Source organism: Aphelocoma coerulescens, chromosome 1 (genome assembly GCF_041296385.1).
Source record: "Aphelocoma coerulescens isolate FSJ_1873_10779 chromosome 1, UR_Acoe_1.0, whole genome shotgun sequence".
Classification (NCBI taxonomy): Eukaryota; Metazoa; Chordata; class Aves; order Passeriformes; family Corvidae; genus Aphelocoma; species Aphelocoma coerulescens.
Window position 1 is genome coordinate 34,384,152 of NC_091013.1, and position 25,997 is coordinate 34,410,148.

General features: G+C 39.6%; 1 protein-coding gene and 1 long non-coding RNA gene across 3 annotated transcripts in view; one reads left to right on the plus strand and one right to left on the minus strand.

Moving 5' to 3' along the window:
- The window catches only part of PPP2R3B (protein phosphatase 2 regulatory subunit B''beta), a 44,345-nt gene extending 37,993 nt beyond the window's left edge, over positions 1 to 6,352 (minus strand). Inside the window, exons 1-2 of one of the 2 annotated variants that reach the window (XM_069006787.1) lie at positions 6,321 to 6,352; positions 4,568 to 4,935 (exon numbers count right to left, since the gene is read on the minus strand). In XM_069006787.1, the coding sequence (XP_068862888.1) occupies positions 4,568 to 4,915 (348 nt within the window). In that variant the 5' untranslated portion in view covers positions 4,916 to 4,935; positions 6,321 to 6,352. Of the gene's footprint in view, positions 1 to 4,567; positions 4,936 to 5,932; positions 6,245 to 6,320 lie in introns of those variants that run through there. The other variant, XM_069006795.1, reaches the window with a different exon arrangement.
- Positions 6,353 to 6,502: 150 nt separating this feature from the next.
- LOC138106346 (uncharacterized) lies at positions 6,503 to 25,124 on the plus strand. Its single transcript, XR_011148971.1, has 5 exons — positions 6,503 to 8,111; positions 12,276 to 12,358; positions 19,680 to 19,752; positions 23,993 to 24,254; positions 24,580 to 25,124. It is a non-coding gene; the product is annotated as an uncharacterized lncRNA (long non-coding RNA).
- Positions 25,125 to 25,997: the final 873 nt, after the last annotated feature.

Sequence of the window (25,997 nt, forward strand, 5' to 3'; positions counted from 1 at the left end):
AATAAGATGATGGTGTATCAGCCTAGCTACCCTTTACCTCAAGCCCTCAATTAATTTGTTTCAAAAAGCAACTATTAAGTGTTATTCAGACTTCAGTCAATGTTAAAAGGTTTCATTCTAGCCTCCCTTTAAACTAAAATGGATCGCAGCAGTACCACTATGTTTAAATCAAGTAACTGCTTACAAAACCTTGGCAAGAACGTTATTGAGGAAAAAAAAGCTAAGCAGATATGTATTAAAGCTGTAAAAAATGTTCAAGTTTTAGAAATAGGAGGAAATGAGCTTTAATTGTCACAGGGTAACAAGCAGGAACAGTGAAACCACTCCAAGAAGTACTTTTACATCAAAGGTTGACCCTGCAGAGAAATGGAAAATAACTTTGAAGTATTTCTGATTGTATCATATTCTCTCTGCACCACCACCCCACAAAATGCCCATAGGGAATTCTGTGATTTTTTTCCCCAGATGCTTTGCACACCAGCTGGGTTAGGATTAAACATCTTGCCTGTGGCACCTTTTAGGCCTTGAGAACTGGCATTTTTGACAATGTGATGAACAGTGTACAATTGTGTATACCCCATGTGTTTAGGATAAGCTAGAGTCCCAGAAAAACTGTTAAATCTGTGTTCAGTAGTGATAAGGGTTAGAAGAAATCTACTACAGCTATTCTTCAAGTTTGAAAGTTACAGGTCCAGAATTTCTTCAATACAGTCAGAAAATATTTGAGACTTGAATGTTGAAATATTTTTATGTCTCTAAATTTCTGTTTTTTGAAGTATTTAGTGCATACAAATCACAGGCCTACTTGCAGAATACCAAATGCTAGCAAGCACTTCACTTCACATAACAACAATGACCACAACTCTGCAATTACATTTATACAATGGGTACAATCAGATATCCACCTCACTGTGGATGACACCATGCAAGGGAAGCAAAATACCTTCCCTAAAGGAAAAAAACAATTCCTAAGCAAACATTGTTTTGTTTTCATTTGCAGTAAAACACACTGTAAGATGAATTTTCATGGTAGAGTTCTGATTAGATTTTAAAATGTGCTGTGGATTAAGTCAACAGTTTAGTCTTAACATGGCTTTAAGTGACCTGTCCAGATGAAAAAATTCCATAAAGACTATGTAGGTTCTTTCATTATTGGAGAAAGTACTTTTTTGACTTGCTAATCAGGGGAGGGTTTCAACTATCTTGAAAGACAGCAAATTCTCCTCTGACAAGACATTAGTGTTTCAGCAAAATACATGGCAACTTCTGAATTTTGGATAGAAGTATAAGCCGCAGGCTTCAATTACAAGCTAATCTAAGGAAAAAAGAAAAGACCTCCGTGAATACAACAGCTGACAGCTACAGTACTCTTAATGCTGTTTCATGGTTGCCATCAGCACACAAACTTATTTTGCTCATATGCTACTGTTTAAAGTATCAAAGATTAAATATCTAATTAAACTCTAATTAAGAGTGCTTCCCTTTCAGAAAAACATGTTCTGCTAACAAGTACAGAAACCTATAGCATGAAAATGTTGTTTTCCTACACATTCATATTTACTTCCTGGTAATTATTTGAGGATGGTAATTTTCTGTTATTGGCTTTATTGTTTGGTGTCCTCCAAAAATGTTGCAGGAATGTTTTAAGAAACAGGAAAAAGCATACAGCAACCTTACCCATAATCAAATGTAGTGATTTAGCTCAGTGATACTGAAAATGTACCATGCCAAAATAAGTCAAATGTTTGTATGCTGCCTTAGGAGACTTCCAGTACACAATAAGAAAAGGTTTAGCAAGATGCTTAAGTTGACATATGTAGTCCAAAAAGAAATAATTCTCCAGTTCTATGGCTGGATGTAAAAGCCTTTTCCTAATAACACCCTCATGCACACAGAGCTAAGCACATTAACTTCTACCATTTTTGAGGACTGCTATTTAGAATTTAAATCTGTATTAGTTTGTACTATAGGTCCAGTATCTGAAACATTTTCTCCCATTTATAGAAACAAGATGAGAGCCTCTAACTTACTTAAAACTCATATGAGGTAGGTAAAACCATTGTGGCTTGATCTGAGAAGCATAGTAAGATGCACAACAGCACATGCATTAGTTTTGACACTGTATGAGGTAGTTTGTGGAAGAAAGTGGGGTACACTTGTGGAAGAAAGAGAAAATACACTGTCATAGCAGAACATGCAGATCTTGGTGATATTTAAGAGCTGATGCCAGCTGCAAATGCAATTTACACTTAGAGATTAAGAAACTTTTGGATGAAGCTTCAGTTCAGCTGAATAGTAAAGCCATAAATAAATTTCTCATTGCTTAGAAATTCCCCCTCCCCAACCTTCTCAAGCAACCAACAACCTAACTCCTCTAGGTTCTCTCTCAGCACTATACAAACAATTCCAATTAAGTCAAGAATGTTACTCTTCATTAGTCTCTTCTAGTTCTTCTTTACGAGATTTACTTAAAGCAATCAACCAAGACACATGAAGAGAAAATACAGTACACAAGTTAGCGATCAAGTATAGCAAATAACAGTGGGTTTTAATGGAAACTCTTCCTTTGCTTGCTTTTGTCTGATACAAGAATAAACTGAGCATCTGCTGACTGACTTTCTGCATTTCACTAGAACAGGAAATATAACAGTGTGAACAACAACAAAGAAAGTAAATCAATTGTCATGCCCTGCTGTCTGGCTGGTGATTATACATAAATACAAGTCCCCATTATTGTAAAATCAATCTAGACAAACACTAGACTGGACATGTGACATTTTGGAGCTAAGAAGTTGTCAAACTAGATTTGAAAATTAGTATTTATGAAACCAAGAGATCACTTCAGATTAAACGTTTAAGTGCAAAACAGTAGTCATGCTGTTACTCTTGTGGGCTGAAGGGTAAGTCTATACACTCAATGCATATCAACAACAAACAAAAACTAATTTATACTCTTACACATCCTCAGCTTTATCCTCTCTACCCTTACCAAACCGAGGTTTCTCTGGGATACCAGGTTTGTCCACTGTAATAAGTTAGATACCAAAGTATGCAGAGTGATTGGGAGTTACAACCTCTTACAATTTTCCAGTATTTTTAAAATACATGAATTTATAGTCCTATAGCCCAAACAGCATAATAACTCTTTGAAGTCCTTATGAATCTCCTGAAGTTCAACAAGGCCAAGTGGAAGCCTTGTTCCAAGTGGAACTGCATCTGGGACAAGGAAATCCCAAGCACAAATACAGGCTGAGTGAAGAATGGATTGAGAGCAGCCCCGAGGTGGAGGTCTTGGGGATGTTGCTGGATGAAAAGCTCAACATGACCCAGCAATGTGCAGTCACAGCCCAGAAAGCCAACTGTGTCCTGAGCTGCATCAAAATCAGTGAGCCAACAGGGCAAGGTTGGTGATTCTGCCCTCCTACTCTGCTCTGGTGAGACCCCAGCTGGAGTGCTGTGCCCAGCTCTGGGGTCCTCAGCATAAGAAGGACGCAGACCTGCTGGAGCAAGTCCAGAGGAAGGCCATAGAGATGATCAGAGGGCTGAAGTGCCTTGCCAAAGAAGACAGGCTGAGAGCTGGGGTTGTTCTACCTGGAGGAGGCTCTGGGGAGAACTTACAGAGGCCTTCCAGTAATTAATGGGGGCCAACAAGAGAGCTGGAGAGGGACTTGGTACAGGGGCATGTAGTGACAGGACAAGGGGGAATGGCTTTAAATGGAAAGGGTAGGTTTAGGTCAAATATTAGAAAGAAATTATTCAAATTCTTTACTATGAGGGTGGTGAGATACTGAAAGAGGTTGCCCAGACAAGCTGTGCATCTCCTACTCCGGGAGTGTTCAAAGCCAGGTTGGATGGGGTTTTGAGCAACCTGGTCTAGTGGAAGGTGTCCCTGTCCATGGCAGAGGGATTGGAACTAGATGGTCTTGAAGGCCCCTTGCAGTCCAAACCATTTTATAATTCTATGGCTGTTGATCATACAAAAGCAATGCTTACTTTTGTCTGTCACCACAATATTTTCTATCCAGTTTTGTTATTACAATTTACAAAAAGAGCTAGAGACTAGATTGAGTTGAATTGCAAGCTTAAAAAGAATATTTCAGGTTGGAGGCAGGGTTGCTATCCTTGCACAGAGGGCATTGTCTGTTATAAATGAAGACCCCATTAGGAAGGAAGCGCTGAATGTACCATGCAGTACCAAAACAATTAGTTTGTTAATATGCAGATGCAGTGGAGCCAAATTTGAGTCTTGTACTAACAACAGTGCCTGGTATCATTAGACAAAGGAATATTTGCAGTCAAGGCAGTATGTTATAAAAGGAACACAAACACAAGGACTTAAATTCATCCCCAATTAGATGGCAAGGAGCCAAGATAATCTTATGGAAGCTTAGGCCACCTATCCACTGATATTAATGACACACAAACATTGATATGTTATGTTCAGTGCTGCTGCTTCACTCCACTCCTGATACCTCCTCGGGGGGAAATACTTACGTACATAATTCACCAATACCACAAACACAAAATTCATTTCCATTTAAACAAATAAATCTAATAACAAACTTACTTCTTGGGTCCCTGAGGATCGACGGGTTGCTCTAACATTAGAAGTGTTCCTTGAGCTAGCTGGAGTTGCCAATGGAAGAGTACTCGAAAGTTGAGGAGGACTGAAAGACATCAAAGGCAATCTGGTATCTCCTAATATACACTGCTTGGAATTGGAATTTTTACTGTTGAAACTCTCATTTTTACTGTTTCCTGAATCTGCGTTACCAAACTCCGTTTTCTCCTTATTCTTGATTCTTCTCAAGCAGTCCTTTAGTGTTAGCTGAGTAGCAGGCTGACTCAACCAGCACAAGAAGAGTTCATCCACCTTCATTTTCACTGCAGGTTGCAGAACTTTTCCAGGTGACATTCTCTTCCAGTTTCCCTATTCTGTTGGTTCAAATTCAAAGTAAAGATTTGACAATCATATAAACATTCCACTCAACTTTCAGTGTTTCACAGGCATTATTCAACAAAGTGTTGATATTTATTCCCTCAAGATACCAACATGAGTTGGGAGTTATATTTTAACATGCGACTTCAACAACATTTTAAAGTGCAAGCCATAAATCAGAGTCAATTCCAATACTTTCTTTTAAACAATGGATAACTTCTTTTAAAAGCATATTGTGTAAATGATGGAGACTGGAGAAAAAGAAATTGCACTTGGGCTTTCTCAAAGAGATAGCTAACAAATATTACAAGTATCTTCTATGAATAAGTGTTAAAAACATGTATTATGATGAATAAGACTTGAAAATACTTATAATTGAACATGCTAAGAACTAAATGTCTAAGCAGTTTATGCTAAGCCCTGGTGATAGAACAAATAAGATTTAATAAGAAGTTTTTCAGTCAAGAGATTTAGAACTAAGACTGAAGGCTCAATTTTCATTCTGAGGTTGTGCTACGGATTTAAAATCTTGCATCCCCCCATGTGAATGATTCCCAAAGCCGTGTCATTTGATACTTTAAAACCCCTTACATTTGACATTCACTTTTTCAGTTTTACAAAACCAATGTAACTCAAGAATTGGGACAGTATGATTTCAGGTTCAGTTATTCACCTGAAACAAACAGGTTTTTTTTTTGGTATTAGAGAGACAGAGGACTGGAATGAAACACTGAGAACAGAACTCAAATTACTATCAAGGTTTTCGGCATCCAATTACTTCACGATTTGATACAGTTCAAATAAAACCTATGCTTCCTCATGTTTGTGTTTTTTTAAAGCCCTTCACAGGATTTGATCTATATGCATGAAGCATATGATAAAAAATAGAGGATTCTCGCTCTTAGACGTCTCTTCTAACCTAAATGATTCTATATGTAAATACTTGGCTGAAAAGCCTTAAGACAAGCACTTCAATTTGGAAACGAGTAATACCTAGCAGACGAACATCCTATTAAAACCTGAAGCCCATCCTCGTCCCACGGCAGAACTAGAAGCCTTTTAACACTGCACCACTTAAAACTTTCCAAATCGCTGTAACTTCGCAGTGCAGTTAGTCCGTTCTGAAACTGAAGACCACCTCGTTTCCCTACTTTGTCCAGCTCAACACTTTCACGGCGCTGGCGGCTGTGCCCAGCCAGCCTCAAGCGCCATTCGCCTGGAAAGAAACGGTCCCGGGGAAGGGCCAGCCCGGCGCCGCCCCGGGCACGGGGAGCCGGCACCGCCGCTATAGGCTCGCTCCCTTCGGGCGAGCGCCGCGCTTCGCCCCACAGAAGCAGCTCAGAAACGACGCGGCTCCGCACCACGGGAGAGACGCGCTCACCTGCCCGGCCCTGCCCCGCTCCGCCACCGCCCCTTCCCGCCGCCGCCGCCTTCAAATGCGCGCCTCCTTCCGGCCCGGCCCGGCCCGCCCGCCGCCATCTCGCGAGAGCGCCTCCCTTCCGCCCCGCGGGACGCGGACGCCGGTCGCCATGGCGACGGGCCGCTCGGGGCTGCAGGGCCGCTCGGGGCTGCCCGAGCCTCCGCGGTGCCGCCGCCGCCACCTGGGCCCAGCTTAGAGCTCTGACAAGGTCCCCGCGTCTCACAGGCTGCTCCCCACTGACTGGTTTTCTGAGAGGAGCTGGCAAAGTGTTGAAGGGGCAGAGTATCTCCTCAACAAGTTTGCTGATGACACAGAGCCGGGAGGAGTGGCCGATACCCCAGAGCGCTGTGCAGCTCTTCAGACGGACCTCGACAGGTTGGAGAGAGGGTCAGAGAACTGTCTGAAATTCAACAAAGGCAAATGCAGGGTCCTGCACCTGGGCAGGAATAACCCTGGGCACCAGCACAGGCTGGGGGCTGACCTACCTGGGAGCAGCTCTACGGAGAAGGACCAGGGGGTCCTGGGACCACAAGCTGACCATGGGCCAGCAGTGGGGCCAAGATGGCCAGTGCTGTCCTGGGATGCATTAGGAAGGGCAGCAGCAGGTCGAGGGAGGCGATCCTGTCCCTCTACTCTGCCCTGGTGAGGTCACATCTGGAGCGTCCAGTTCTGGACTGGTGAGCACAAGAGATGTGAAGCTGCTGGAGAGGGTCCAGCAGAGGGTGACAAAGAGGATAAGGTGACTGGAGCATCTCTCTTAAGAGGAAAGGCAGAGGGAACTAGGACTGTTCAGCCTCGAGAAGACATGACTATGAGGGCGCCTTATTAATGTGTATAATTATCTAAACAGGGGGTGCTGAGAAGATGGGTCCAGACTCTTCTCAGTGGTACCAAGCACTAAGACATGAAGCAAGGGGGGAAGAAACTGATGCACAGGAAGCTCCACATGAATATGGGGAAGAACGTCTTTACTGTGTGGGTGACCACACACACTGGAACAGATTGCCTGGAGAGGTTGTGGAGTCTCCCTCATTGGAGATATACAAGAACCATCTGGATTGCACTCTTATGCCATGTGCTCTAGGACGACCCTGCCTATGCAGAGGGGTTGGATAAGATGACCCACTGTAATCCCTTCCACACAATTTACCCATTCTGTGATTCTGTGAAAGTGAGCTGGTTCCAGCTGCTAAATGCTGTTAAAAGGAGATGCTCTTTCTACACAGTGGCTGTGGTTACCACTAGTGTTACAGGATTGCAAATGTCAGAATGAAAGAGGAGGTGGAGGCAGTAACAAATAGAAGGATAATCCCCTTACTAAGAGAACGATGTGTGCCAATCTGTTTGCAGCCTCTTTTTTGCAGTAGAAAACATACACTGGGAATTTGTGGTTGTCAGCCTTCAGGGGTACCCCTGTGAGGCACCCCAGGTGCACTTGCCAGTGGGGTTTAGGTGGTTGACCATTGGCCCATACAGTTCTTTTCTTTGGTATATTTTACACCAGCGATTCGTTGGTATTTTTACATCAGATTCCCTCCTTCCACTGCACTGATTTTTCCTCATGTGGCTACACTTCACTTTTGTTTATCCATTTTACATTCTGCCACTTCCTTTACCATCAGAGACGCTCCAGATTTATGACAGGTTATTATTGCAAATCATTGGAACGCTACTGCTGTGGAAATGGGCTGTACCAAAGATGATACGACGGTTTGAAGGGAAGGCTTGAAAATGCACCTATATTAAAATAGGGTAAGTGAAGAAATGGGCTTGCTTTCTAATTTTTGGAAGCTTGTAGAGAGGATACAGAGATAAGAAAGGGCTGAGGAGAAGCAAAAGCTGAGATGGTGTGAGAGAAATCTGGTGCAGTCCAACACAGTTATGTTTAGGTAATACCAGAATGATATTTTGATAATAACAGAGTCATCTGGCAAAAAACTGTATTACTCTTCTAAGTATATCAGAAGGCTTTAACTTCCTGGTGGAGACACTGAAATATATTTTCACAAATGTTAAAATGAGATTATGCATTTTAGAAGATACTAAAATTTCTTGGGGGAGTCTCCACCTTTTGAAGTAGAGCAGTATTCTGTTTCCTGCTCCTTGGTTGATGAAGTTAGAAAATATGTTTGTAGAAAACCAAAGTGGACAAAATGGCATTATTTTAAACTGGAGTAAAACATTCAGCATAACACAGAGGAAGCAGATGTCAAAGGATGGACAAATCTGTAAATATTATGGAAGTAGCTTTTAAGTAGGGGAAGAGAAATTAAAAACCCTGTGTTGTGGATAGCAGCAAGATTTTTGGCGGAGAACTGAAGGGCTGAATTAAGACTGATAGCAGCGCAAGAGACATGGAACAAAGAGGACTTTTAAAACATTTTGAATGCCTTTGAAGCATTCCTTAGTGATGGTGTAGCCATCTGTTGATTGACATGTTGAAGACAGGTGGCAAGAAGGGGATCAGAGAGTGACTTGACAGAGTTGTAGAGTTGGATATCATCTGCAAAGAGATGATGCCCTTTGTTGAAACTGGCAATGAGATCTCCCAGAGGAACATGAGAAATGAGAAAGAAGAAATGCAAAAAAAAACCCCTCTGAGAGATGCACACAGTCACCGTGTTCTCTCATGCATGCTAGTGTAGATTCAAAGCAATTCTAGCTCTGACTTTATTAGACTGTGTCATGGATAGCATTGGTTTGAGAGAGGAATCAATTCCATGTGCCTTCTATCAAGCAGAAGACACTTTAGGCATCCTCACTAGCTTGTACCAGTACTGCCAATTGAGACAGATGTTTTGAATTTGTGTCTGGATGAACCAGGTCTACTCAGCAGTGTATCTGCTGGTAGGGGTGTGTGTTTGTAGAGATACAAGGGCTCAAACTTGGCCAGAAATGGAGAAATACTTAAATTGAACCTTTTTGTTCAGATCTTCCACCAAGAATTGAAACTTGAAATCCTTTTTGATTGCTATTTTCTTGTTCTTGCTTGACATGGTAAGTACAGAAGCTGAACCTTTTGTATGTTGCTTTCAATGTATGGAAGACAAAAATCTGTTCTAGTGTCTTACCATTTATATGAAATGTATCCATCTGGTTTAAGGATGGGCTCCTTTAAAAATCCACTGTATAATTATTAAATATTAAAGTACCGAGCATGCAATATCCAACTGATACCTGAACGTTTAGTGATGGGGTCACACTTAGCATTGTTGTAAAGAACACAGACTATGCTTTAGGTAAGGCACTTATTTAATAAATGCAAGAGAGTGGTGTATTGATATAACTCAAGCCAATAAATAACAGGAGTGCTTGGGCCTAACAACCCAGTGCAGTGGAGTTAGTACACCCATGCTGGTGTATCCGTGTAGCACAGTACCTCCCTCCATACCGTGCGTGGAGACACTAACCCCAGGGCAGAAACCGAAGAGCCACATCCAGCTCTTGTTGGCTCTGTTGCCTACAGCTCCTTTCTGAGCTTGCTTCACTGGTCTTGACTCAGCAAGTGTGATGTTAGCAGTACTGCCAATGAATGCTCCTGGCTAAATACCAAAGTCCTCCTTTGCCTTTGTTTATCACTGTGTACAGTGACAAAGGGCAGTGGTGTTCATAAGGAATATTTCCGTTCCTAATCAGCATTTTGCAGTGAGGGCTGGGCTTTTTCCCTGATAACCTTGGGTCTGTACAACTTAGACATACAGGTAATAAAGAGGTGTTTCCAATCCCTCTGTACTGGAGTAAAGCAACATTTCTAAGGCCTGTTACTGTTATCCAGAGGTAGACATCTAACCTAGATCAGGTGTAACATAACTTAAAAGTGTTCCTCTCCACTACTTAATAAGAATCTCAATTAGAATCTGAGGTATACACAACCACATTTTAGAAGTCTAAAGTTAGATAGGATAAATGTGTTTGGAGTATTATATTTACTTGCTTGCACAGGGCTGTGTTAGATGTACTCTCATCCAGCCTCAAAAGTAGAGTCATCATCGTTAAACAGAGTGGCAGGTTGAGGTGGAACATGTGCCTGAGATCAAAATACAGTTCACTGCAGGATATCTCTGAGTCCTTATTCTTTTTTCATATGCCTTTGTGCTGTTTTTTTTTCTGGGGTAGAGTTAACTTTCTTCACAGGGGCTGGTATGGGGCTGTGTTTTGGATTTTGCTGAACACAGGGTTGATAACGTAGGAATGTTATTGCTGATCTGGGCTTACACACAGCCAAGGCCTTTTCTGCTTTTCCTACTGCCATGCTGATGAACAGACTGTGGATGCATGGGAGATGGTGAGCCAGGACAGCTGACCCCACCAGACCAAAGGCATATTCCAGACCATATGACATCATGATCAGTATATAAAGTGGGAGGAAGAAGGATGAAGGGGGCATGCTTGGAATGGTGGTGTTTGTCTTCCCAAGTCACTGTTGTGCATGATGGGGCCATGCTCTCCTGGAGATGGCTGAACACCTGCCTGCCCATGGAAGCAGTGAATTAATTTCATTGTTTTGTTTTGCTTGTGTGCATAGCTTTTGCTTTTCCTCTTAAACTGTATTTATCTCAACCCATGAGTTTTCTCACTTCTAACCCTTCCAATTCTCTCCGTGATCCTGCTGGTGGGGGAGTGAGTGAGCAGCTGTGTGGTATTCGTTTGATGGCTGGGGTTAAACCATGATAGCCTGTCACTTAGGGAAGAGAACTACAGTACCTCTTTAGAATGCTGCTTTGAGGAGAATATTGCATTTTGATTAGGATTTTGCTTTTATAGTGCTTTTATAATGCTTTTGCTGACATATTTCACAACTTTCAAATTTAGGCATCTGAAGTCCACTTCTAACCTATATATAAGCACTAAAATAACTGTGTCCTGATTTCCTGATGTGCTAACTTAGTTGGAAGCAAGTGTGTTGAATGCTCTGACAAACTGGTCACTTTTATTTAAGTTGTTGTTATTGAAAATTTTGGCCAGATGGGTTCATTGAGGTTATGCATCCAAGGTGATGTTCCTTGTAAACCTGCTTATGGTATGCAGTCAGAGAGACTTCAGGGGAGTGTTAATGTTACTTTCCACTAAGAAAAGAATAAAGTCTAACATACTGTCACTCAAATTCCTAGTCCTTGTACTAATTTGGGAGGGAATGAAGAGGGCTTTGCATGCCTTATGCTGCATCATTTAAAATGAAGATAAATACTAAGAAAACGGTAGTAACTGGTAATCCATTGAACTATGCACCCATACCAGCTAACCATGCCACTGCACCCTTTCTTGCAGCAGCTTACCAAAAGTAGAGCTGGGATGGTGAACTAGAAGTCATATGGCCTCCAGAAGTAGCATCATATGCAGGCAAAAATATGTCAGCAATGATGTCTTGGTGCACATGTTTGGCAGCCCGCAATGCCCTCGGAAGAGTCTAATATTGAGACTTGAGGCTTGAATTTTCTCTGTCTCCTACCACCTTCAGGTAGAATACTGCAGTACTATAGGATCTGGTTAATAGCTTGCTGCTGCACAACTCCTTAAAAGCAATCAGAGATATAATTACAAATTCTTTTGTAACTTGCCAGCTCATGTCATGAGTAGAGGCATTTAAACGTTCTGTGCTTGCAGACAAATTTTGTTTTCTCCTTATCACATGCACCATGTAGTTAGAGTAAGACCTTGTCACTGGCTCTCTCTTTACCTGAATGGTTGGTTTAATGCAGGAATATTTACATCTCTGCAAGAAAAAAGAATAGAGTATGAAATGTAGATAGTGTAAGAGCAGGTGCATTACAAGCCAAAGAAGAAAATTGATACAGCAGTTGTTTGCCATCATGTTTTTAGATTAATTCCTTCTGCGTATCACTGCAGGACTCTACCAATGAGCAGTTCTTACACATTTTACTGAATTACTGTTGGTGTGTTGGTTTTTTTCCCCAGGGGCCTTGGACTGAGCAATGTTTGCAGCACTCCAGATGTGAAGGCTGGTTCCGCATTAAGTCACCCTGATCTTCTAATCCCAGGTTCACATACTTCTAGTGCTGTATTTTATCCAATAGTTTTATCTAGCATTGTATCCAGGTCACATGGAGTTTATGGAAAACTGCTTGAAATGCAGTCTCTAGGGTAGTGTTTAACAAGGTGTGCGTGAGGATGTTTATGGGGTGTGAGAATGGGAGTCCATTCATTTTCCACGTTGAGTGTTACTGAGCCCAGTTCTCTTCTAACCTTGTCGTGGTGCAATCATTAAAGGGGCGAGAAGACTCTGAGCTATTGCATCCAGCAGCCCGTAATGTCTGCCAGCTACTTGTCTGCTACCATGCCCAGGTGCTTGGGTCTTGCATCTCCATCACCTGGCTAGGACCCAGTCTGAAGAACTGAGACCTAAACTTGTTTTGGGATAGAATCTATTTTTCTTTGTTTCGTCAGAGCAGTCTTCATCAGATTATCAATGGGGCAGTGTAAAACGGTGCCTCTACTCTTTTTCTACTTTGGAAATTCTAAAGAAATGTAAATCATGTAATGGGCAAGTATATTTTTATTACTTTGTACCCACAATTGTTTCTCTAATAACATGTATATTTCTAGGGCGGGGTTCTTTGACTATCCATGTACATGTTTACATACATTAAATAGAAACTGCAGTAAACCACAGAATTTTGCCAGTTACCACTGTTCTAATTAGCTCACAGAACTAAAAATAATTAATATAGTTAGTTGTTGGATTACAATACAATGAGAAGTACACACCTAATAAATCACATTTTTTTATTATTATCTGCTAAGTATCTGGCTGCTTGAGTAATATTTTACAACTTTGGCTAAATTCACCTTGTACTCTTTAAAGCCAGTAGCAAGATTTCCAGTTTTCATAATGCTATGAGATCAGACACCTATGCTCTTGGGGGTTTAATTCACCACTGCATTACTCCATTTACAAGATCTGATCTGCAATTTGACCACTATTTTCATTCAGCAAAACTAAAAGATTAACTATTTCTAAATTTATGAGCTAATTAGTACACTAATACAAACCACATTTATGATTTTCCTGAGTTTGCTTAATCCTCCTTCATTACAAAAGTCAGTTCAGATGTCCGTAAAAGCTTACAAGAAAAAAAAGAAAAGTATTTGTTTTCATTTTCATTAGGGAAAAGTGAAAATTCTGAAAGATTCTGGGCAGACAGAGCCACATTCTTTTGCTCTCATTAAAGTCCTTTTAGTTACAGTAGTTAGAGGAGGAAAACACTGTGCAGCTCTAGGCATATGTCTGCAAGGTTGCCAACATCAATAATTTTATCACAAGTTTAATAAGATTTAGTGTTTTTCTTATAAAGCTCTAGAGTCCCATGATGATGAAATAATGTTATCTTCCATTAAACATGCATGTTAAAAGGAGTCCTTGTACTTGCAAAGAAAGTATTGGAAATACAAAATTAATGGTTTAAAAATCCTAATTGAAAAGAAAATGTGAGCCCCAGATTAATTTCTTTAAAATCAAGATTTTAGAGAAAATCTCAGATTTTGAAAAGTGTTTATGAATCAAAATATTGTGTCAGTAGTGGCACTAATTCCAGCAGTATTGCTCTTCAAGTATTTCTATATAGAATCTGGTGCTACTTTCTTGATATTCTTCTCCTACTTTAGAAACTTCACTTAAGACACAGAAACCCTACATGTTTTTCTGATTTAAGCGCATCAGAATGCTGAGACGTAGGGTTAAGAGCCGGCTACATATTTTAGATATTGGAGCCAGACAGCAATTCAGTCTAATAATGTGCATGTCTACTATTTCCTGAAAATTTGCTGGTACATGACCCTTTATATGCATATATGTGACCCTACAACAAGCTCTCTTATGTGGTGCCAAAAAATGGCATTAACTTCAGCGGCTTTATTAAATTGCTGCCCAAGCTGGCGTGCATTCAGAGCGTATCAGCAGCTCCCGCGTGCTGTGCCAGCTAACATGGGAACCTCTCCATGCTCACTGGGGTTAGCACACAGAGAAGAACAAAAGCCCCTTGAATGCTGGGCCAGAGTATTTTGCACACTGTCACAACCATGTTTGTCCTTTGGTCTGAAAGGAGCACTGGAGGGGCACTAACAATGGCTACCTTGAGCTGCGTTACTTCCCCAGTCCTCAGTGAGGCAGCATATCCAGCAGACAAGGAGTCTGGCTTTTAAGAAGCATTTATCAAATAGCCTGCAGCTGTGATGAACGATACTGTTCCCAGCTAAATATTCGGTCCCAGAGACAAGGTTAGAGAAATAGTCTCTGTAATTTACATTTACCTTTTAATACTACCAGCTGAAAAAAAAGTGAATGTGACAGCAGTCAGCAACTGCCAAGGTATAGATCCAGTACTGGACTATTATGGAAATGAGAAAAGTGCACACTGGAAGAAGACAAAGCTTGCATAATGTTTCACATGATCCTGGGCAAAATAATTGCAGCTAAGGAATGTAATTTGAATGTATGAAGAGTATTCACAGTGGCTAAATTTATCTGGGTGATGCAGGCTCCTCTGGGCTGGAGCTGGTTTCCTGATCTGAACTGCCCTCCAGAAGAGCCTGTTGGTATCCCTTGGTTGTGAAAGTTCCCCCATGGGGCTTAGTGGCCATAGGCTAATATGGCCTTTGGGAATAGTCCCCATGGTAACATGAAACCAGCTTGTATTAGTATTTCAGTGCTGCTGTTTCCTGACTTTTAAGCACGTTCTCACATAGTTTGACTATCCTGACTCAGTACTTAGCCCTTGTACAAGGACTGGTACTAAGGATGTTTCTGGAGGAGCAAGATCAGAATGCAACTTTTCAACAAATTAAAATATTTTTATAATTTTTCACTTTACTGTGTAGTAAAAATTGCTGTTGTGTCTTACACTTCTTATATTCCCATAGAGCTATGACACAAAAGACATTCCAAATAATTCTCAGTAGAAGTAAGCTGATGCAGCAAGTGTCCATAGTGTTCTGGACCTTGAAATGCAGATAATAGTCAGAACTATGCACTTGTTTTCCATCCTGTTCAAGACAGAGGACTAGTTTCTACTTGAATTACTTCAAAATCACATGCTTAAATCCTCTTCTATGACATCTTAAGTTCATGTTTGTGTTTCTGATTATACAAAACACTTCAAACTTTGTGTATCTGTTTGGTATCTATTCACTTTAATGTATAAAATATAGCATTTTAATTACTTACGTTCCTGCAAGTCCTGAAGATGTAAGGGATCTGGGAATAGTAGCTGGGCTCTATTTTCTTGTTCATCAGTGTACCTGTTAGTGGCTTCCATTGCAGAACCACCCTTACACCATACAGTGGTGCATGTAATGTTTGGTTCCTAAATTGCTCTTACTGGAAAGGTTGAAAAAATGCAATTTTTTTTTTTTTTAACCTGGGCCTTGACTGAAATGAATATATTTGTGTGTCTTATTAGGTTCAGCTCTTCTCTCCACGACTGCTGGTGGGTCACAAGTTCTTGCTAGCATTCACCATTTCCTGCCAATATCTCTTAGTTTAAGAGTTAGTTCAACATTAAGACCTTTAACTTGTAAATATTTCTAAAAAAGCTATTATCCTTGATAGTTGGAGTGCTTATCTTGCTCCTGAGAGTGCTTCTGTGCATACTTTTTCCACTTGCCTTATGCCCCATCTTTACCCTATGGCTGTGAAACCACACAAGCTGATATGGCAAACTCCGCCCATAGGTTACTTAGAGAACACAAATGCCCTGTGAGCATGCCCAGCATCATGCGGAGCTCTGCGTTTCCACAGGGAAAGAGCAAGTCTGAATGCTGCTGCTTGTGGCGTGGAGGAAGGAAAAATGATGAAAGATGTTCTTCCCCAGTTGGGAAGGTCAACTTGTGTGTGCCAGCTATGGGGAAGTTAATCTGAACAGGAGTTCCCCTCATCCTGCTGTCCTGGATAATAACTGTGCACCAGGCTTTTGTGTGTGAGGTGAGAGCAGAAACATGGAGGAGACACAAACTGTAGTACAGTTGGTAAGGGCAGCCTAGGACTCATTTTTAACACAGTACCTTAACATTTAGGTTTCTGCATTGCATTTTTAACTAAATGCTAGTGGTGTCTCCAGTTCGGCATTCCTTGTGGCTTAAATACTCCAACGAACTGTAGAAGAAATAACTGGTGTACTGTATTTGAAAACCAAACAGCATAACTCCAAGCACCTCTAGAAAGGAAGACAGTAACTACTGATGGAATTTTTAAACCAAAGCAAATTTATGCAGCATCATTATCCTCTTGTTTTCCTGGAGATATCTTGTCCAAGCCCAAATGTCCAAGTAAGTTTCATCAATAGCGTGGTGCCAAGCTGGTGTTGTTCAAATCAATTGTTTTGGGGTTGAACTTCACAAGTAGCAAGAGGATTTTCCAAAATGAAATGGTAGTCCTTTGGAAATAATGAGGTACGTGATGACATTACTTTACAGAACTTTCAGGGATGGAAATGAAACATTGCAGTGGTTTAGTATATCAAACAACTTGAAGTGATTAAAAGGGCTGTGTTTCTTTCTCAAAAAGCATTTAAAACATATTAAAAGGCTTCAGTAACCCACCATTGAATATTGCAGGTACATACTGAGAATGGGTCTTTTTTTCCCCCCAGTTTTGTACTTGTTCATCTGAGCACTCTTAGAAGGATGCCTGCATTTTCCCCCAAAGGTGGCTGCTTTTCACATGTTCTAACCTACATAAATTCTTAATGTTTTACTATACTTTTTGCAGTGGAGATGTTATTGCTTAGATAATAAGAAAAAGTCCCAGTTCTACCATGTAATGTGCATTTTTTGCACCTTATGAGAATATTGAATAGACTTCATTATTTTTTTCAATACAAGTCTGAATTCTACCATTTGATTACCTGAACCAAAAGCATTTCAATTTGCCATCCATCACCCTGACCAGTGTAAAATGCTGAATATTCAGATTAAATTGGAACTTTTTTTCTATGAATAAGGAATTTGATTCAATTCTATAATATACAGTGTCTCTGGGGAGAGGAAATTGAGCTGAAGGTCGCTGAAGGCAAGTGAGAAAATTGTATTATCCAAATACAAAATTCTTTTTCTTATCATCAAAACCTGAAATACAGCCATGGGGAATAAGGGGGTCAAGAGAGAATTCAATTAGAGATGAAAATGGAAAAGGTGCATTTTTCAACTTACCTTTCAGTTTTCCAAACAAGTGGCAGCAGTGAGCTGTATAGGGACAATGAAATATTTGTCAAGCAGTTAAAACTTTTTTTTTTTTAAAGTATAAATCAGAAAACATTCTCAATCAGTTATAAAGAGATAGTAAGAGTCCATATGAACATGGAATGGCTAATTCTTCATAGCCTTAACCATTGCAGTTTTAGCTTCTTCATCAGTGGTGAGGAGAGGTAATGAATACCTAATTACAACAATTTGTATGGATAAAATTGTCTTGTTCAGAAAGACTTCTGAAATGTTTGTAATCAGTTCCCTCTCTAAGACAGTTTGTGATAATTTCTGTCCTTTTCCCTCCTTAACTCCTAATTTTAAATGATTAATTTTCCAAATTATTGTAGAAGCATGATAGTGTTACGCCATAAAGATGCTTAATTTTCTCTTTATTTTGATGTTTCTCTTTATTTGTTTTAGTGTAGATACCAAAAACTTATAAAATAAATGAGACCTTGCCCAGTGTGGGCACTTGTGAAACACTAACAGCTGCATATACAGGCAGTGATTGAGCCAAGAGCTGCTGCTGTTGCTCAGTTCTCAGATGCACGACTGGTATCGCTGCACTATGTCTGCAGGGTTGGATCTCTTGATAAAGGCCTTTGAGCTAATGCTGAGGGTAATGGTAGAGGAAAGGAAATTTCCTGTGAGATCCTGGAGTACTAATTTAGCAACTTCATAAACTTGCTCTGTAAGTTACACAGTGATTTATAAAATTAGCTTGAGATATATCAGGAGTTCGTATTCTGTGTCTGTAGTTGTTCAGTTTGCAGTCATTTCCTAAACATTTGTTCTTTCCAAGAAAGAGTGGTGGTATTTACAGGAACCTTTCTGTATTTGGTAACTGATAATTTTTAATCATTTATCATTACATAACCATTTATGGTCTTTCTAGTTAGAATAGATGGTGTCATATATAACCAAGCATTCAAATATATTTTAATTCTAAGGAGCCCTTAATTTATATTGCAAGTACCAGTTCTGAGTTTGTCTTTCTCCAGTGTTGGCTAAAACTTAGTGAAGTTTTTCTCATATTCTGTAAAAAGTAATTTGAAAGTGTTGTTACTCTTGAAGACAAATGCAGTCATCTCTGAGAAATAATCTGGAAAGAAAATCTTCAAACTCAGTGTAATAACTCAAATCTGATAATTGCCTTTTTGGTGTATTTGAAATACTGTATAATTACTAAGTTGCGAATGCCCTGTCTCTGGAAGTGTTCAAGGCCAGGTTGGATGCAGCTCTGAGCAACCTTGTCTAGTGAAGGGTGTCCCTACCTATGGCAGGGGAATTGGAACTAGATAGTCTTTAAGGTCCCTTTCAACCCAAACCATTCTATGATTCTGTGATTAAAAGCATGTTACATTGACTACGAAGCTATTCTGCTTTTCAACAAAACAGTCTCCTTTTAAAAAACTGAAATTAGCAATCCCAGCCTTGGTTCTCTAGTGGTGCAAGGATTGTATGTGCACATGCAAAATGAAGCCTTTTGCCACTTTGTGAGCACATGCAGTTGGTATTGTTTGGAAGTGTAAACAATGCAGTACCCACCACATCTCTGAACACAAGACAGAGTTCAGAGGGATGCATTGTCTTCTCCCAGATTCAAAGGTCTTTAAAAAAAAAGTCCTGAACATTCTCTAAGCTATGCTTTCCTTGTTCCATGGGACATTCAAAAATTTCGATTTTTGGTTTGTTTTTTTTTTTAATAAACCAAAATTATGTTTCAATTTCTTTCACCTTGTTTTATTTAAAATACAATGGGGTATGTTACAGACACAGAAATAAGATGGAGTGAAATTATTTCATTGGGAATTCACTTTCTGTATATTTTTAAAAGATTTTGTTATGAGCCTGTCTGCATTTTAAAGTGCCAGAACACCTCTATAAGCCTAGTGCCTAATAGATTCACTGGCTTTCAGTGGAAGTGAAAGGGCTCTTCTGTTCAGATTGGATTGCAAGATTGGGGTCTTTGCAAAATAAAATACCTACTAGATGGATCAGGACTGTCTGCATGTTACTTATATAATGGGATATGAATAATTTTAATTTTTTTTAAAAAGTGATAAAGAGTTTTATATTTCATATCTAATGAAATAAGACTTACTCTAATTTTCATTTCAGCCTGTCACAGAAACAAGAATTTCATCTACAGTTGCTGAATTTTTCAAAGTGAAGGAAAAAGGCCATTACATAGGTAAGATTATTCAGTCTGGTTCTGTTTGAATCTACTGAACTTCCTTCTATTTGACAAAATATAAAATTAATGTTTTTGGAATCTAGGGACTTCAATAACCTAAGAAAATTAAAAAATAAAGGGAGTTTTACTGAATTGAAATAGGTTCTTAGAAGAAAATCAGCCTCTGGTAAGGGGAAGGGAAGAAAAATGATAAAGAGAAATCACATTGACAGAAACCTCGACCATTATGGAAACAAGTAGGTCAGAAGAGTTTTTCAAAACAATATACCTTTGGAGTATATATTATCAAAAGCACCACTAATTCTTTAGGCAGAAAGACACCTGAGATCAAACAAATGCAAATTTGTAGCTAACCATTAAACAGCTACTTGGGTAATGGGAACAAAAGAAAATATATCTAGTGCAGAAAATTAAACCAAGTGATTATTGGAATGAAAAGGTATTATTCCAAAATAATACAAAAATAAATATAAAATGCATTTGATTTTTCAAAATAAACTAAAGCCTCAATGTTTGAGAATAAAGTTCTGTGGGATAGATCTTCTGTAGAAATTTGATTATTTAATCCTAAGATATGGGAAAGGGAATTAAAACCGGTGTCAACCACCTGGACTGTAGACTGGAGCTTTCTTTTTTAACTTACTTTTATGGTCTGCTGGAGAATGCAGCAAAATAGAGGTTATGCAATAAAGTGGCAGCTGGGCACAAGCAAGACATAACAGCAAACCTTCACTTCCCCTCAGAGGTATCACTTTAAAAACAGATGGGTCAGAAGATGTAGGCAACAAAGAAGAAAAAGGGTTATACAAAGGCTCTAAGGATGATTTGCACTATGTCTGTTGTAAGACAAATGCTCGAGGTTTTCAGCTCAGGTGAGCTCAGTGAGAGTTGAGGCTGGGTACCAGCTTGCACTTGCAAGGCCAAACCAATGATGTAAAAGGCCAGAGATTAACAATCAGAGGTCTGATGTATTTATTTGTTACCTTAATGCATACATAATTTAATGGGAAAACACCTCTTGAAAGTGCAGCCTAATGGCTGCACTGTAGTAAAGTGAAGGAGCTGTAGTAAAGTGAAGGAGCTGTGTTGATTAGGCAAGAGACTGACCTACTTAGCCAAATACCTTTGGGAAGACTTTTTAAGTATCAAACCCCTTTTCCACACAGTGTTAGGACTGTGATATTAGGCATTCAATAGTCAGGAGTTCCCAATGGGTAAGGCAGTAAGCTCAGCCCTGTTGTTTTCACCATGGAGAAAAGATTACACAGATGGAGCAGGAGAGAAGGTACTTTACTAGACCAACATGTCCGTATGGAATTGCCTGTCCCCAAGGTTCTGGGCATCATTAGAGACAAGTTGCTTGTTCAATTGCTCGTGACCATTCTACATCATGGAATGCAGCCCAGGGGATGAGCCAGGCTCCTTGGAGTGGTTCCAGCTCCAACCTTTGTCCTCTGAGACTATCTATGTGGCCCCTGGAGAAGGGAGAAAATGGAGGGATAAAAGTATTGAAAGAAGTCACTGTCCCTCATATGACCTCTGCTGGACTCCCATAAAATAAGCAGCAATACTTAAGAAGATGGGACTACTCTTTCTTTCTAATGCAGTTCTTTAATTTACTTCTGTTTTATCTGTGGCAAATTTAGACAAGCCAGATATCTAGAAAAGTCCACAAAGCACCGAAGAGCTATTTTAGAAGAAGGACACTTGGAACTCACTTGAGTAGGTGAAAATTTTTTATGACTGTGCCAGCAAATGTGATACAAATATCTTTTTCCTCTGAAGATTTCAACTTTAGCAGCTTACAGAGACTGTTGTGGGCCAGGGTATGCTGACCAAAGGACCCAGTCCAGCTCCCCTTGATATTGCTGGAAGAGTCATCTTTGACTTCAAGGGTGCACGGCCTTAGCCAGCAGTAATACAGTTGTGCACTCCTTGGGTATAAGGGAATTTTCCAGCCACATCAACACCACGATTTCTGAACATTTGAGTCCAGTGCCAATGGTGTAGAGCATTACAGAATACCTGGTGGAAAAAGGTCCTGCCCAGGTGATTGTCATGTGAAGTGTACTCTGGTAAGAGGAATGCATCAGTTATCTCAGTATATTTTGGATCAGAGCCTAAGTGAGATGTTGAATACCTTGAGATACCAATGACCGCAGCAAAACTTAGTGTTGTGACCAGCAGGATATTGCTTTATCAAGACAGTTAGAGATGCAGGCATAATAGAAGACAATTTTATTCAGTAAAATATAGGTGGAATAAAAGCAGGAGAAGCTGCCAGAACTGGGAAGCCATACTTCATGGAATTGTTTCATCTATTTAACAGAAATTTGTACAATGGCAACCCCCTCCCCCCTTCTCCATTTTTATAACTCTACAATACTAGGGAAATATGTTAACATGAATATGACTGTGTTTCTTTTTTTTATAAGAATAAAACTCTTTTTTTTCAGCTGCAGACCTGTTATTGCAACAGTAAACAAGAAAAGAGTGATCAATTTTAAACTGATAAACAGTGAAAATTTTCACTGGGTAGAATAAGTTATGTTGAGGTTATTTGCTGAGAGCAGATTAGGAGAAAGCCAGCACTTGTGTCTTTTGAGCTTTTCTAATGAAAAGTAAACTCACAAAGCCTTGTTTATTAGGTTTTTTTAATAACAACAAATTGGGTACTGTGGTATGCATATATACATATTGACAGTTAAATCTGGACTTGTTCTCCCCCATGCATGAATATGTAAACATGTACTAATCATTTTACGTACAGAAACAGCTGAAAAGCCCAGAGAGAGTCTGGCTCCAGCAGAGCTTTTCCTGTTTACTTTGTTGTCTGTTGGATCACGGGCTTATTAAAATACAGCCATAATTTGGTAAAACTCTCAAGTAGAATTTGTCCAAGAGTTTGCTTTGCACAAGTGCACAGTCCAATGATTAGTTTGCCATTGGGAAGAAAGAAGTGCACATAAAAAGATAAAACAAATCATATAATTGGGTTACATGAGTGTATTGCAGGACAGTCTGTTTTAGAAAAGATACCAGATTGGTAGATATAGAATTTCCACACTAAATTATTTCTTTTGATACCTGCCTCTTACAAAAAGAGAAGAATCCTCCCTTTCTTTCTTCTCTGCTTTACAAGCAAATAAGAGCCAAAGCAGAATCCTCTTTAGGCCATATCTTTTATTTACCAGAGTTTGATTGCCAAAGACACAATTCAGTTGAGGATAATACATATGCATGATGATGGACTTGTCGTCTTTGTCTAGTGGGAAGGGAGGTTCTGGATGGAGAAAGTGAAAGGGAAAAATTAAGCACCAGGTGAAAACTCTTTGAATTATGAACTCCAGGTGATGCTGTACAGGGTAGGACTTTCAAAGCATCCTTTTTGGACATGAAAGGTGGGAAAAACTAGAAAACCTAGACTAAGTAGATCAAACCCATATTGGTGGGTCCATAGTCAAGTACAAAAGCTTGTCCTTGTGGGCAAGGTACTGATAGATGTAGAAGGCAGAAGCCTGTTAAGCTTTGGAAAACTCTTTCTTGTATTCTCTAATGACCATGCTGCTGCCTGCTGAAGAAAGAACATGAAAATTATATTGCTAGAGATACGTGCAGGGACTCCTCAGTGGTAACTCTCTGCAGTTCAAGTAAAGCCTCCCTTCCTGCCATCCCTGGAGGCTGAAACACAGTTACTTGAATGGGCTTTTATATAAACAGAACATAAAACACCCATCAGCATGTATGCTACTGATATAATTTTAAGTGTTTTGCTTAAAAAATATATAACTGTGAATATTAAACTCCTTAGACAACTCGTCTGAGGATGAATAAGGAAACTTCAAATTCATCTCTTCTAAATAACTTGAGATGTAAAGGATCTGTGTATGTTACCTCTACCTGTTCCTCTTCATTCTGTAGAAACAAGATGAAATACTTCTAGATATATTGAAGAAACGAAGCACTAGAGTCTCTAAAGGCCTCACAAGTGAATTTTATTTTGAAAGAGTATGAGAAAATTCTTCTCCATTTTCCAGGAGTCTTCACTTCTTAACAGTTGGAGACTTGTATTAACCTCACTTACAATCTTGACCTCAATTGCAAGACAGCTCTTCCAAATCTTGAAGTAAAGAAAAATATAGAGAATCTCCCATTACTGCTGCAGCTAAAGGACCCTTTTTGTTTCCTTGGGTTGTAGGAGCTTGTGTAACTGACATGTGCTAATCCTGTCTTTCAGGAAATTGGAACGATGTGAATTAAAGGGAAAGGATTTTCTTGCTTCTTCTCCTCGTTGGCACCTGCACATGCCAGAGGCTGTGCACATACTGTATCTGCCATGCTGCAGTGCCTCTAGGTCACATTTGTCGTGATACATTATGTCGTCAGCACTACAAAATTCCTGAACATTTACTGGGGGTATTAGATTTGCTCTTTCTGAAGTGAAGCTTATAAACTGCATCACCAACTACTAGGAGAAGACATGCACTATATTTGTAGCTGTAAGTTAAGAAAAATCTGTATATATCTGTTATCTATTCACTGAAGGAAGAATCACGTCTCTCCTCATCAAAACCGATGCATCAGATAGATATCTCTCTTTCCCTCTCAAATGATAATGACATAGTACAAATACTCTCCTATCATATAAAAAGACATGTGCTTGCCTCTCTTTTTCCTTGTAATATTTCATCACCTATTTAATTCACTTAAAATGTGTAGTGATTTCAAAATCATAGCAGAATTTTTGTATTATTTGTGATGGGTTAGGAAGCATTTAAATGAGCAATTCTAATCTAGTGCTTTAATTATTTTCTCTTTTAACAGAAATTTCAACCTTTTGAGGCAGTGTGTATCTTCATGTGTGTATCTTCATGACTGACTGACCATGCCCGTTGGGTTTTGTTACTGTTTTCAAGGCAGTTGAAACAGCAATATATTTATGGCAAATCAGGTCAATATGTTGGAGACACATAATACTGTCTTAAAAAGCATTCATAAAAGACTTCTTTCCCAGTAACAAGTGGCATCAATATCTCTTACAGCAGAATATTTCTTACTCTGAATGTCTGAATAAAACCCATGATTGTGCAGAGGAAAGATTTTTTGAATGGTGCATTGGTCTGGACTATTTATTCTCTTGAAGAGCAATACAGTCTTGGTGGTCTACTGAAAAAGAATTTTCCTTTCATTTTGCACTATTTCATAATATAGCTATAAAAGGGAGTGCAACAATATTCTTGCAACATAACTGTTTCCTGTAATGCAATGCATATGAAGTGCTGTCTTAAAAGATACCATGAAACAAGAATTCCATTTTCCATGCGGCAAAACATACACTTTCACAGTGGGTTTAGTTGTTGAATTTTGAGTGGAAATGTTGTTACATATATCTGTCTCACAAACAAAGGAGCGAGTTTTATTATTCCTAGGCCTTGTACAAGTGAATGTAATATTTAGCAAAGGTGATTTTCTATTTGTATGAACAGGAAACTTTTTCCTGACCACTTGATTCACGTAAAACAAAGACGTGCATTAGGTCATCTCAGAACTGTCTGGTCTTAGTATGAGGCCCTGGGAGGTATGGAAGAGAGCAAAGGGGAAAAGAGTTGGTCAAAGATATATGATAAATTATAAACTGCATGTCTATATATTCAGAAGTTATTGCAAAGCTAACACCCCTGGCTATGTAATGGTATTAGTATCTATTCATTTTTGTGACAGAGAGAATGACAGAGGAATAGTGCACAGAAAATGAAGAAAAAACAAGACAGAAAAGAACACCTTTAAAAGCAGCCTTGCTTTTATAGAGGTGATAGAGAGAGGAGGAAAATTAAAGATGCCAAGGTCTGTACCCTTAAATGCAGTAGAAACTGACTCTCTTTTCTTTCTCACATATATACTGTACATAGCAAATACCATACCAAGCCTCCTTTTCCCAAACAGGGTTTCCCACTGACAGACTCAAGACTTTGTTGAAGGTAAGAGGCAGAGAAGCCCTAACAAGCCCTAACACTAGTGTGCTGTAATGCAAGAACACAGCTCTGTTGGTATCTTGTTTTCCTGTGGGTTTCATTCACTGAAGAAGGGGGTGGGGTACACATGATCAGTGTTTGAAATGCAAACAGGGCACACATTGGATTCCTACAATGTCCACCTGGGACTGAAAGGTTTGAGAAGTTTGGGTGGCATTGTGTATCCCTGTGCTTCCACAAATACATCCAGTATGGATCCACCTGTGTTAC